This window comes from Trachemys scripta, chromosome 6, assembly GCF_013100865.1.
Source record: "Trachemys scripta elegans isolate TJP31775 chromosome 6, CAS_Tse_1.0, whole genome shotgun sequence".
NCBI classification, from domain to species: Eukaryota; Metazoa; Chordata; order Testudines; family Emydidae; genus Trachemys; species Trachemys scripta.
Window position 1 is genome coordinate 100,084,554 of NC_048303.1, and position 14,623 is coordinate 100,099,176.

Below are 14,623 nucleotides of genomic sequence, written 5' to 3' on the forward strand. Positions count from 1 at the left end.
ATTTATTTATTTATTTATTTATTTATTTTTGCTTCGGCAAAAATGGTAGAGCCGGCGTGGCAGGGGGTGCGTGCTCAAAATTTTTTTACTGATAGGGGTGCGTGATCAAAAAAGTTTTGAGACCACTGTTCTAGAGCACCTATTCTCCTGCTAGCCCATACCACATGTATGTTGGTAGCTGGCACCATGATGGCTATATATGCATATAAGTGCATAGCCCTGGCTGACTAGAAAACCTGTTGAGCTCTCGACTTCATTCCTTTAGGGACAGTGCTGAAACTACACTGAGAAAAGACTATTTCTCCATGACAGAATGATGATTTTAAACAACAAACTCAAAAATTAAACTACCTTACACACAAAAGGTCTTTAGATGGGGATGAAGGTAATGGAGAATGCTGTCCAAGGGTATGTCTAGACTCCAAGCTAGAGGCACGATTCCCAACTTGAGGAGAGCAATGAGCTAGTGTGCTACAAATAGAATGTAGCTGAGGCAGTGTGAGGGTTGAGATAGGTGCCCCAAGTACATGCCCATCAGAGATGCTAGGCATGTACTCGAGGCAGCTAGTCCCTTGTGATGCCCAGGCCACTGCAGCTACACTCAGTTTTTAGCATGCAAGCAAGATGAGAGTGTGACGGTTTAGATCACAGAAACCCTCCTGGGAATTGCCACCTGATGTGCCAAGACTACTTCTACCCCTGCTTTCCCTGCCAGCTCGGGGCCCCAGCACCCTGTCTTGCTGAGCCAGACACTCCCGTCTATTCCAATGAAGACCTAGGGTCTGAATTACTTGCCCCAAAGCTGCAGGTTTACCTGAAAGCAGTTAACAGAAGTGTTCCTGTCTTTAACACTCAGATGCCCAACTTCCAATGGGGTCTAAACCCAAATAAATCCGTTTTACCCTGCATAAAGCTTATACAGGGTAAACTCATAAATTGTTTGCCCTCTATAACACTGATAGAGAGATATGCACAGTTGTTTGCTCCCCCAGGTATTAATACATACTCTGAGTTAATTAATAAGTAAAAAGTGATTTTATTAAATACAGAAAGTAGGATTTAAGTGGTTCCAAGTAGTAACAGATGGAACAAAGTAAGTCACCAAGCAAAATAAAATAAAATACGCAAATCTATGTCTAATCAAACCGAATACAGATAAGATCCTCACCAGTTCCAGAATGCTCCCTTTTACAGACTAATCTTCTTTTAGCCTGGGTCCAGCAATCACTCACACCCCTTGCACACTGTCCTTTGTTCCAGTTTCTTTCAAGTATTCTGGGGGGGTGGAGAGGGTCTCTCTTTAGCCAGCTGAAGACAAAATGGAGGGGTCCCCCAGGGGTTTAAATAGACTCTCTCTTGTGGGTGGAGACCCCCTCCTCACTCCTGTGCAAAGTTCAGCTCCAAGATGGAGTTTAGGAGTCACCTGGGCAAGTCACATGTCCATGCATGACTCTCAGTTGTTACAGGTAGCATCCATTGTTTACATGCTACCTTGAACATCCTCAAGTAGACTTCCTATGTGGATTGGAGCATTCCAAGAACCATTGTCCTTTAAATGTTTCTTGATTAGGTACTTAATTTCAACATTCCTTTCTCCAGGAACTGACCAAATTCTCTACTAAGGTTATTTAGAAATCAAGCCAGTACACAGCCAACATTCATAACATTCATAACTTTGAATACAAAAATGATACATACAAATAGGATTAATACATTCAGTAGATCATAACCTTTACGGAGATATGTTACATGGCATATGTAGCATAAAACACATTCTAAGCATATTTCCATAAAGCCTTATGGGAGGTACCATCACAGAGAGCTAACACAAGTACATCTCCTCGAGCTGGGAATCACCCCTCCCCCTCAGTACCCTAAACATTCAAAAGGCAATTAGTGATTTTGGGTGCCTCAATTTTCAGGTGCCCAAGCTGAGACAACATAAAAGCACCTGATTTTCAGAGGATGGTTGCTCAGCACTCTCTGAAAATGAGGCCCCATTCAGATGTCTCAAGTTGGCAACTAAAAATCGAGGCACCCCAAAATCATCAGTAACTTTTTGAAGATGTAAGTCTGGGAGCCTAGCACATACTTCAAGAGTCATGAGGCTATCATGATCAGCACAGGAGGATGTTATGCCAAGATAAAACTGATTAAGGACTGATCCCATCACTAATGCTTTCTAAATTTTTGGGAAGGTAGCCACCCTTGTACCTAGGAACTACAATAATGGGTGCATTACAAATGTCAAAGTTTCCATTTAAGAGGAAAAATTAAATTACCAAAAAAGGAACTAAGGCAGCTGAATTACAGGAGACTGAAAACTATGCTTCGTTTTAAATACTTTCTTTCATTTTAGTCTGGCTTCTGCACTACTTCTGTCATTGCCTTGAGAAAAGAAAGAAAAATTATCAACAGTAGCAGCTGGCAAGGAGAAATGAAGTCCCTAAAAATGAACAGATATTGACAGCAGCCCAAATGCTGCTTGTTAGATAATTAACCAGAGTGTGTTTATTTCCAGTTCACCATCAAAGGGCCTGTGATAACTGTTCCACTCCAGCCTCTCTCGCCATGGGAAGTGAAAAGCAACAACCCAAGTATGACAATCTCAGGGCTCAGTTACACTGAAACTTCAGTCACACTTAGTTGTCATGGATAGTTAACATGCTGTATTTAATGATATGGACACCTGCCATGCCTGGTCTGAAAATAATGGTGGTAAGTGTTTAACAGCACTTTGCTGAAGCATATAAGAATATTTGCTACAATCAGAGTCATGATTTTGCAGGGTGTGCAGGGGTAACAACAACAAAAGAGGAAAAAAAACACTGGTGAAAAATACACTTACATAAAAAAGAAATCATTGAAATGAATGGTACACACAGAACAAGAGAAAGAGAATGAAGAGAGGAAGTAGAAAATAAAGCAGTCTGGAACTTTAGTAATCTTAAACAATTATAGACAATTGTATTTATTCTTCATGTGTTCTGTTTTTTTTTAAATTCTTTTTATATCGTCCCAAACCTTACCACATTATCATTCAATCAATATATCATCTGAAAGGAAGCCATTTCTCCCGTCTACTGAAACTAATCTTTTACTATTGGTGGATCTGGATCCATTATCTAGGTAGTGGTATAACAACTTTTCCAAACATCATATTGGTAGTGTTACATGCTTCTTCAACTGTGATAAGTTCTGAATTGCAATGAAATAATGGAAGAATATTAAACTGTAATACTTGATGTCAAACTGGCTGTATCTGTGATCAAATCCACAGGATAGGATTGTCCACTTGACACCTCCAACAATATGTTTAGAGCTCAATGAATCTGATGCCTTATTTTGGACTGAACTGGACTAGCCATATTTTACAGACTACCTGAGTGTTCTTTTGAGCACAGCTAGTAAAATACTATTCCTCTATTTGCTTCAGAAAATCATTTCAGAGGACAACTGCACTAAACCTTCCCTTATTTTAGATGTTTATTAGTTGTTCCATTAAGACCAGTTTAACGCTACTGAAGAATATTTTACACTGAAAGTGGATTAATTAGTTCTGAGAATGTCATGTATGTTTTCCCCCAAATGCCAGTAGAAGCAGACAACAGGGACATTGTACATAACAAAGCAATCCTAGCTTAGGTCATAATTTTATGAACACAAGCTGGGTCTGGTTTGTGCTACTACAAAACATACCACATAACATAGCCAAATGCAGCCTGACAGATTAGCAGCTAAGAGGTCCAGGACTGGAGCAATCAATAGTGTTGCAAGTCAGGACTGAGGAACATTGGCAGAGTTTGATGGGAAACTTGCGAAGTCCCTGCTCACAAACTCAGACCTGCCCAGACTTTTGCCTGAAGCCAGAGCGTCTTACATTTGAAACTTGGTGCCTCACATGCAAGACCTGTCTAATTTCTCATTAGTCTCTTTTGATCTCCTGCTTGCCCAGCAACTCCCCTTTACCATTCACCTCCACCCCCGTATCTGTGCTGCTCCACTAATCAATTTCTCTCTCTACTGTTACAATGGGCACCCCATAGTGAGAAGCTGAATCCCTATCTGAAGAGCGTTCTATGGTCAGTGTTCCCCAAATTACTCTAGGTTCCCTTCTGATTCTGTGTTTCAGGCAAAACAGAATGTGCTGATGAGGAATTCACTGATAGGAAGGAATCTGTAGGGGGGTATAGGAGGGTAGCACTCTTACCCTGACAGCAAGAAAGGAGGCAACTACTAACAGGGGAAGAAACAGATCCACATCTACCTCAAGCCTCTGGTTGGAACTGGACAGCTCTTTGAATATTGGGTCTAATTCTGCACTTCGGTCTACACCATGAGCCAAATGCTGCCCACTGTTACACCAGGGTAAATGTGGAGTAATTTCATTGATTTAAACAACAGGCAAGACTGTTTAGCATCAAGAAGTGGTTTGTCAATGGACACACAATCAGATTAGAGTGGAATTGTTCCAGACTCATAGCAGTAAAACTGAAGGCAGAACTTGGCCTCATGCATCTTCCTTGATTCCTTGTGATATTTTATAAAATTAAGCAGCTGTTTTCTGCCTGCTTATGTATGTACCAATCTACCTGAATTCTTCCATATCCAAACATGCACCTCTTCAGGTCTGTATGTAGATTAGTGACTCTCCAAAAAGAAGCAGAGTACTAACAGGTTGGAATTCTTCATATGGTCGATTTTTTGCAAGTGAGTTCAGAATCTGTTTCATGTGCATTGGTTTACAGCTAACAGACTTTTGACAGAATAACTTACACGCTTGCACCGCTTCAGATATTTAGCTAACAGGGAGCTGTCTGCCTACATGTGTTTTCAAAGTCTAATCCTTTAACCTGAAAAAGTTGTAAGTTTCAGGATGGGACTTCATTTAGTATCGAGACTATCATCACAAATAGAGATAGAGAACTCTCTCCACAACCTGGAGCCTCACAGATAAACTGAGTGTAACACTGATTCACGTACTTTGTCTTGGGCTGTTTTCAAGAAGCCTATTTGTGGAGTTAGCAAAAGTAGGAGACAAAGTGAAACAGAGGGAGAATAATGTGTGAGGGTTATGAAAACAGGAGGGACAACCAAGGGTAAAACAGTGAAGATAGAAAAGGCCAACAATGAATAAGAAGCATTTCCCTACTCATCAGAAACAGAGCAAAATCCAAGTTTTTTGGTGTAAGAGAAAACAGGGAAATGCTAGAAAGAAATCGGTCACTGTGGGACAGGAGATAATTTTTGTTTTTATTTTTAAAAGTCCTAGTAACTTTCATGGAATATTGTTATGTGTACACACCAATCAGAGGGACCATGCTTCTTTCTGTTTCTGTGCTACAGACATCCAGCACTAGCTTACAGTACACATAGGCTGGGATTACGAGGGAAAGGAGAACTCCATAAACAGGCAGTTGATTATTTGGATAACCAAGGGAAATGCTACATCAGTTACAATCGGGACAACAGATAAGAACAAAGTCCACAAACTACCAAAATTTACTGACTTAATACAGAGAGAGAATATAAATATGTAACTATATATGGAACAGTTCAAAAACTTACAGATTGTTACTGAAGAAAACAATAATTCTACATGCAGTGCAGTGTTACTGAACACTGACTGGGGCCCAGACACTGGTTGGGGCCTCTTGGCGCTACCATAATACAAATAGCGCAGGAACTCCCCCACATGAACCTTACAAACTTCCCTTGGAATACTGCCCTTGCAGGAGATCAATTTGGAGTGGGGAACGGTGGAGGAGGGAGAGTATGAGACTTGCAAACTCTGCCAATCCTGGGGATCTTTGGGAAAAGGAAGCTGCAGAAATGGAATACTTATTAAAAGGGATTCACTGTCAATTTAAAAATCACACTTCTGCCTACAAAATGTTCACCCCATTACTGCTTGTTAGAAGATTTACTACAGCTTATTGGAACTGAAAGAGGTTATAGAAAAAAAATATTCCAATGCATTTTCAGTTTGGATCCTTTCAGCATAGAAGAGCATTTTTAATTCTTTTCTTCCAAACCGATAATCATACTTCTCCTCTCTTCGAATGGACCTTTCACACAGCAACGAGGGAGAGAAAAACATTTTAAAATGCAGGAAAATATGTTTGTAAAACCACAAAGATTGGGCAGGGAGGACTCACGGGCAGGTGTAAGACCTGAAACTACTTTAAATTCACTTAAAAAAAATAACCAAGTAGATTGTGAGCTGATGGTATGTACCTTTAAGTCTGCTTTCACGTTAGGTGTGAGCTGCATAAAACAAAGTGACAATATAAGTGCTTTAACAAATGCTCAGAGCTGTTGGCTCACCCTCTGTTGCTGCTGGTGACGAGGATGATTGAAGTATGATGAAAAATGGCAACCTTGATTTCAAATAAGTGTAATATGATATTTTATAAGAAAAGCAGAATGAAAGAACAAAGAGCCCTGTTATACAACTTAACCATTCAGCAGCGAAAGTAGAATTTTCCACTTATATTCAAATTCCCATGTATTTTTTTATTTTTTCATGCAAAATATTCTTTTTTTTTAAAAAAAAACATAGCTAAACTGCTTTCATATCCGTTTACTTTGTTATAGCTTATGCATTTCTAATGCCAGGAGATTTTGATCCTTTGACGTAGACTGAAAATTGAAAGCTACCAAGTTATCATGACTCTAGCTAAAGTGACTGTTTCTGAAAGCAATTAGCAACTTCATATCTTCATCAGCTCACAAGCAAAGTGTCACAGCTGGCTACTGAATCAGAGATGAGAAGGCACCAACAATATCTGCACACAGTAGAGTCAGTGGGTTGGTTTCTGATGTTCTTTATCTTGTTCGTTAGTGTAATTAAGAATCACTGGTGGAACAGAGATCAGAATGTGGCCCGTGATACCAGGAAATCAAGATGGACCCATTAGTTAGTCAAGATACTGAAGGGAGAATGTCCAACAGCCTTTTGAGGAAAATCCCAAAGCCCAGATATATAGACTAGAAATAGGAAGAGCTGAAGTTAAAAAGGAAAAGGGACAGTTTTAAATTGCTCCAATCTTTCTAGTGTGCCCAGGCTCCCTTTCAGCAAGTTTGTTGCCCTCCAGACACTTTCTATTATAAAAACTACAATACTGATCCTGTAAACATGTATCTAACTTTATTCATGTGAACAGTTACATTGACTTCAGTTCAAGTACTCACGTGGGCTAAAGCATACATATGTAACATACGGTTTGCAGAATGGGGAGGGGGGTCTAAGCTAAGAACTGCTCAGTATTTCAGATCTGGATTTTATGACAGAAAAATGAGTTGAAGATAGGGACAAGAAACAGCTGCCAAAAGGCAAGATGGGCTTCTAGAAGATTGGAGGAAAGAGAAAGGGGTTCAAATAGTCCAGGAAACCAAAGAAAAAAAGGAGATTTAAAATCGTTAGAAACAACAATGAACAGGAAGGGTGGGATTTTCAAAAGTGCTCAGTGTTGGCCAAACATTGCTCCAATGGAGGTCAATAGCAAAACTCCCAGCAGCATTAGGCCAAGGCGGAGTTTGCTTTTGAAAACCCCACCCTAAGTGTATTCTAAATAGTAAAGAAAATCTGTTTACAACATTATCCACACTATTCCTATTCTTCCACTAGAATCTGCCTTTCCTATCGACGGACACATTGCATGAAGTGCACTAGAGCCACAATTAACAAATAGAGTTATGGAGGATAGGCAAAGTAGGATTCTTAAACTTCTACTGCTGATAAGAATGTACGCGGTCACCGAGGTTTATGTGAAACTCCCATTGGCTTCAATGGGTGTTGTACATCAGAACAAAGGCAGGATATGGCCCTTATGTGTTAGCAAATCGTTTCATATTGTAATCAAAGGGACCTGGCGGGGGGAAGGGATACTGTATATCTTGTAGGACTCCCTAAATAGCAGAGCCATCCTCTCTGCTTGCTACCATAGGAAGGAATAGTCAAAGGTGAAAAAGAAGCATTTACTGAATCAGCAACAACAAATGAATGGTACATTTCTCGCACACACACACACCCCTCCCCCGCCACGTTGTAAATAAAGATAACGTAAGCATCTCTGCAACAACATCTAAACGTTTTCCTAATGAGTCTAGGATTCCTGATACAGCTGCTTCTAACTCCATAACACATGATGGTAGCTTTGCTTATTCTGAATATAGTCAGAAGTCTGTGTTGATTTTATGCTAAACTGGTGGGTGGTCATATGTAGAGCAAAAATGTCAGATTGCTTGTAATACTTATTACAAAAATCCTCATAAATATGACACTCAGCTACTGGGATCTCTAAACCTCTGAGAAATATGAAAAATAAGGAATAAAACCCTGAAAAATATATCTTAAATTCTGTATGGAGCAACTTGAGAAGGAAATTAACAAATGCACACTCGCCAGTGCGGGGCAGAGAACACCACCTTCTACTCAGGGAATGGTAGTGAGTCACACAAAGAAAGCTAACTCTTTATTCCTGACATTACCCCCTTTGGGAACAGCTTGTAGACACATGATATGCCACAGACTGACTCCTGTCACATACACGAAGAAACAGTCATCTAGTTGGGCTGGAAATCTGACACATACAGCTTATTGTTGGATCCACTGGAAAAACATGTGCCATTTCTATAAAAGCCCATACCTATCTTAATGTCACTGATACCAATGGAGAATTGTTACTAAGATTCATTAATCTTAGTAGCAATGTTTATATGCTTTACAAAGTGCACACTTTTTTTTCTAGCTTTAAAACATTAATTTCCTGCTCTACTGCAAGTTAGAGAGTATAAGAAAGCTATGGTCGTGTAATCAGAAGAATATACTATGAGAGTCCATGGGGTTCCCTTTATTACAGAATCAGTCAAATGGTGCCCCAGGTCAGTGGGAACCTGCAAGTGAGCCAGCAAGACACTTTTTGACTTTCTTGGATTTTGTGACAATTTCAGCATGAATAATCTAGAAAAGGTACCCCTACCTCCCTGTGACAGAGTGATCTTGGGGCTTGCAACCAGTCTATTCATAAACACGCTGTCACTCCAGGGTCATAGAAGGACCTCACAGTAAATTTGCAGCTGTGACCTTTGAAGGTTGCCTTTTTCTGTAGCCATGACAAATCCACATGGCTGCAGGCTTGAAACTGTCTGCTATGTATGGTGCCCTCATTGACGCAATTGTGATGTCATCTCCGGTGAAAATATCACAGAAATATAGATAGAAAAAGTTACTTTGAGTTTTGAGATGTTAAGGTTAAAGTTTATGGACCTGATTAACAATGGGTTACCAACCGGGATATGCTAGCTCTGCCTTAATGTAAAATATTAACTTGAAAGGATTATTTTTCCTCCCCTAAAATCTATATACACCCAAAATGTATGCAGCTGAGAGTTTATCCAAATAGAACCTCCAGGCCAAAAGGTTCCCCCATTACTAATTTTAACAAGGATACAAGAGTCTTTTCCCTTTGCTCATCTACACTCCTAGCCCTGTCCCATGCTCTCAGGAGTCACTAACTTTTTCAGCATAGCAGGTACACTAAAACTACTACTCAGATTGTGATTCTTCATCAGACACAAAGAGTAAATACAGTTGGCCAGATGCAGAGGTGGTGCAATGACTGAACCCCTAAGTTGCCTTAAGTATAAAAGGTACAGAAATCTCAATGTTAATTCATTATGAGACATGGAATTTTTTTTGGTCAGAAATTATGCAATATTTATATAGGTCACAAATCATGAGGAAAATTTTGGAGTAATAATACTTATGGTTAAGATAATTTCCAAGATCTTGGAAAAGAGTTGATCATTTTATTTATGAATTTAAAAATTATGCCACATATACATGGTTGATACATCTAAGGAAAAGATCAGTGTAGCCGAAGTTTCTCAGCTAAGGCCGGTACTAATGTGCTTTAGGACAGCAGCTAAAGAACTTATCTATCTATCTTAGAAATACTGAATGCACCTGTCCTCTTGGTGTCTAAGCAGCATAGAAAGTCCAGAGTCTTCCGAAGTTCAGGGATGTTTGGATCCAAAGTTCTGGTTTGTCACATGAGAGAGATAGAGCCCCAGCAGCAATCTGAACCTCCCCAAAGGTTAGAGTTTAAGTCCATCCAGTCTCTAGATAGCCCCATGTGTGACAATTTAAGTACAATCTCAAAAATAAATAGCAATGCTAAACCAGTACAATGGAAGAAATTAGATGAATTAGAAAATCAATAAAATAATTAAAGAATCAATAAGTAAATCTGAAAAATCAAAGCTAATACAGAGCATTTTGACAGCCCTTTCCACCTGTAAATCTGAAAGTACTTTGCAGAGCAGGGTTAACAATATTTTCCCTATTTTACAGATGGGGAAACCGAGGCATAGAAAGACTAAGTGACTTGCTCAGAGTTACTCAACAAATCACTGGCTGAGTTTCCAGTTTAGTGCTCCATCCACTGAATCACTATATTGTTTGTGACTTTTAGAGAATAATTTGAATAGTAATATTCCAGGGCAGATTAATTTCCTCAATCCTGGGAAGTTTTAAAATATAATTAAATATTAAATTGTCCCTTTTTAGGGTATTTTTTCCAATAGGATCAGCTGCTATAGCTAAATGTATAAAATGCAGGAACCATCAACCACATTTTTTCCAGGTGAAAAGAAAGCAAAGTTCCCCCCCCCCCCCAAAGAGAAAAATCCCTTTGTTTCATGACTCTGTCAAGCTCTTCCTATAGTACTTTACAGAAAGTGTATTACAATGATTGTGAAAATAGAAATACATAAAAAGAACCCCTACAGCTGTGCAAATAAAGGGGGGGGATAGAGGAGAAGAGAAAGAAGGAGTGAGCGACAGACAGATATTCAGGAAAAGAATCATTACAACATATGCTAGAATAAGAACTCCCGGCTTACTTGGCACAAGCCACTAATGCACATATCCAGTGACTCAGTGTAGCATCGCGTGCCGTCAAGAACCTTTGGAGCCAGTTCCACAACAAGGGTTGTCCCTTTGGCTTGGCACTTCAGTGAACACGGGTTGTCAGGGTCATTAGAGACAGGAAGCCATTCATAAAACTGTCCCTGGTACTTGACATCGTTATGAGCAGAACACTGCTGGGCCCGAAAATCACCGGCTTCTGGAGGGCAATCCTGAAGAGGAGAAAAGGGAGAGAGGTCAGCTCCAAGGGGGCTAATTACATTTTTGTCAAAGGATGTACAGCTGGCAGCACCAGAGTAATACACTTAGATGTAGGAGTTTTTCACTTAGGCAAACATACTGGTCAAAGTATTCCATGCCATTTTATCTGCCAATAGTTCACCAGCCTACTATGCATTCAGGGGATTACTGTAGCAATACTGAAAAACACCAACGCCACTAGGAAATATGTTTCAGCATAGGACAGACACATGCCTGTCCTACCCATAAAACTTATCAATCATGAAACGTTCTTATTAACTTTAAAACTACATACACACACAAATCTTTAGCTAACTTTTCTTTTTCCTTTGGAAAAAAATATATCACAAATTACTCAATTCAAATGTTTGTTTGTATAAGCATTCCTAACTAGCTTCCCCACCCCCCGAAGTGACCTAAATCAGTCAGTGAAGCAACAAGAGCCAGAAAAATGCTACGTATATTTGTATTACTTCAACCTGGCTAATACAGGCACAGATTTCACAATCCACAGAATCAGCAATTTTTTAGATTTTGCTGTACAAATGTTCAAAACAAAATCCTTTCTTAAGCTCTCTGGGAAGGTTTCTGAAACATTTTGGGTGCAGACATAAATGCCCTAGTTTGCAATAAATTATGTGATAAGGACTGCTAGCTGCTGATATTCAGACCACCCAGTACAGATTTCACTTATTGGTGAATACAGATCTTATTTGAACTGCTCTCTCTGAGATGACAGTTGAATGCTTTCCATAGACAGAGAGATACTGTATCAGTATTGCTAAGCCTTAGCATTCAAAAATATTTAGTTGAGTCTCATGAAATCATGAGATTGACTTAAAATCATGAGATTTCTAAAAATAGTAAAATTTGTCTTCTGCTTTTTGATCCCGTAGGCTTCACATTTTAAAGCTTTTCTCTGCAACCACAGGGCTAAAAACTCCTTTTTTTTTATTAAATGGAAGCCAAGAGTCTTGAATAATCACATGATTTCAGGCTCTGGGTCTACAGGACAAACACTAAATATCACAAGATCTGTGGTAAAATAGCAAGAGTTTGCAATGCTGCTGCATTAGGACTTCAGTGACCCTTGAATCCTCCCTAACTTATCCTGTTTCTGCAGTGAAGGCTATTCTTCTTGGTGTTTGTTTAAGTGCTGGTTCAGTGTTATATCTGTCACCTCCTTTATCTGAGGGCTATATCTTTTATCTACTAAGGAGTATAAAAATGGACCCTGGTCTTGATTCAATAGGTCTTTAGCATATCTAACTACAATGATCCTAGTATTCACAAAATTCTACAGTATCCTTATTAGCTTCCTGTATATTTAGTCTTGCCTTGAAGTAAACCTCTTCTCTGATGGAGATTCCAACATCTTTCTCGACAGCTTTGTCCAAAGAAAAGCTTTCCTGCTATTTAGCCAAAATGTGTCCTCTCAGTTTTATACCATCACTCCCAGTTTCTGCTGTGCTACCTATTTACAATACTTCTCTTGCACTTCCATTTGTTAACTCCTTGCTGGTATTTTTAAACAGTTCCAATTTCTACATTGTTCGGTAAGAAAGGTATAGTCATTGTGAGTGTTGCAGGTAAATTTTAAAACTTAAAAACTTTATGGCTTGTATTGATCAGGTTCTAAGAAGTAGTATTTCTTACTTGGCAAGCTTTCAGATTACGCTTGTGAGCAAACTGGGAGACACTTTTTATTGATGCACTCGGGCTGCACGGAAAACAAATATTCTGTTTCGTGAAAAAATGCAATGTTTCGACATTCGTTTTTGTTCCGCTTTGGAACTAGAACTAAAACTAGACCTTGCCAAAAAAAAAGTGTTAAAAAACAAGCAATAACAGCCAATGGCCCTGTGTTTATGGCACTTACCAGGGATATAGAAGACCTGGGCTCAAGATGCTGCTCTGCCTGATTCAGAGCAGGTTCAATCTCTCCTGTTGGAGCTATTCCACTTTGTATAAATAATTAACTATTCATTGAGCCACAAAGAAAGACTGACACAATAGCCTAGTGGTTAGGGCACTTGCCTAGGAATCCTGCAAAGCAAGGATTTGAGCCTGGGTCTCCCATATACTATGCCCACACTGGGAAGGGGATGGATGTCTTCCATGCTTAGAGTGTGAAATAAATGGTGTCCCCATAGCAGACAACAGCACAACTTTATGACAGTCGGAGGAGCGGTGGGAAAAGGGACTTTGGCTGCCCCCTGCTCTAGAGTAGTGTACATCGAAGTTCTAAAATGAGCCTCAATCACCCTCTCCCTATAAGTGTAGTGGGTGAGGACAAAGTGGGTCAACTGCAGGCTTTACTGCTGCAGAACTCAGACAACACACAACTTCTGTTAATCCATAATGGAAGAATACAGGAACACATACATGTTATGTCTAGATGCATTTATTTTCCATTCTAAAAATACCCCTGTAAAATTGTACACAAGTTAGTTGTGTCCCTCCTCATGCTCCTAGCAAACCGCCAATGCGGATCTGCATGGGGCAAAGTTTGGGCACCCTTTACACTGACTGAACAGAGTAGAGTAGATTCATATTCTAAGTCCCATTCTGCCTCCATAGATGTGTATCTGCAGGCAGAATTGGGCCTTCCGTTCTACTTTTAAACAAAGGTGAACAAGGCAATCAAAGCTTGACCCAAGATCTGGTTTAGCTATGCGTTCAGGACAATCTGTGGCCTCACTTCCTGCCACAAAAACCTTACAGTGCATATCCCTCTCTGAATTTTCCTGTCCATAAGTGTATAGTGTCAGGTCTAATAGCTTGGCTTATGCTGTAGCTCACAGAACCAAGCCAGAACTCTTGTTTGGTTCTAGCTTGGCTCTGCCTTCAAAACTTCCTGGCTTGTACAGTTTTATTTTTATGAAGACAAAAGGCCCAATAAAGTGCACAACATGGAGAGTTCATAATCCTGCTTTGTACACGTTTCACTACATTTGTTTATTTGGGTTTTATTTTTAAATCAAAGAAATAAAAATACATAGTCAACATAAGCTCTCAGGACATTGCAGGTGACCAAGACCCAATGTTAACTACTTCCAGTCTTTGATTTCCCTGATCAGAATAAAACAATGGATTTGAATAGCATATAGAGCTAGTTTTTAAAAGAAGTTTTCCTAGGAAACTTGAAGCCATTCAAAGAATAAATGTAAGCATCCATACCTATACTGCACAAGCATACAGATACTGGCATGCACATGCAAAAGAGGGTGAGAATTTGACCCTGTTGTGCAGAGAACCATTACAAGCCATGTATGCCACTTCTTTCCCATTGATGCCCTAGGCCTGGCACTAAACGTGTTTGAAGGCCTTGTTTGAGCCTCTTCACTGGGCTTGGGGTGAATTTCACTGCCATGCAGGGCCGGCTCTAGCTTTTTTGCTGCCCCAAGCAGCAAAAAAAAGCGCCGCCCCCGAGCCCCCCCCCCCCCCCCC

General features: G+C 39.8%; 1 protein-coding gene across 8 annotated transcripts in view; it reads right to left on the reverse strand.

Moving 5' to 3' along the window:
• Positions 1-14,623, reverse strand: part of ADAMTSL1 (ADAMTS like 1) — a 714,047-nt gene that overhangs the window by 189,816 nt on the left and 509,608 nt on the right. For all 8 annotated transcript variants that reach the window (XR_004646076.1, XM_034773212.1, XM_034773214.1 and 5 more), the window contains one exon: positions 10,909-11,145. Coding sequence is in view for 7 of the 8 variants with exons in the window: in XM_034773212.1 (XP_034629103.1) it covers positions 10,909-11,145 (237 nt within the window). In the remaining variant the exon portion in view is untranslated. The remainder of the gene's footprint in view (positions 1-10,908; positions 11,146-14,623) is intronic.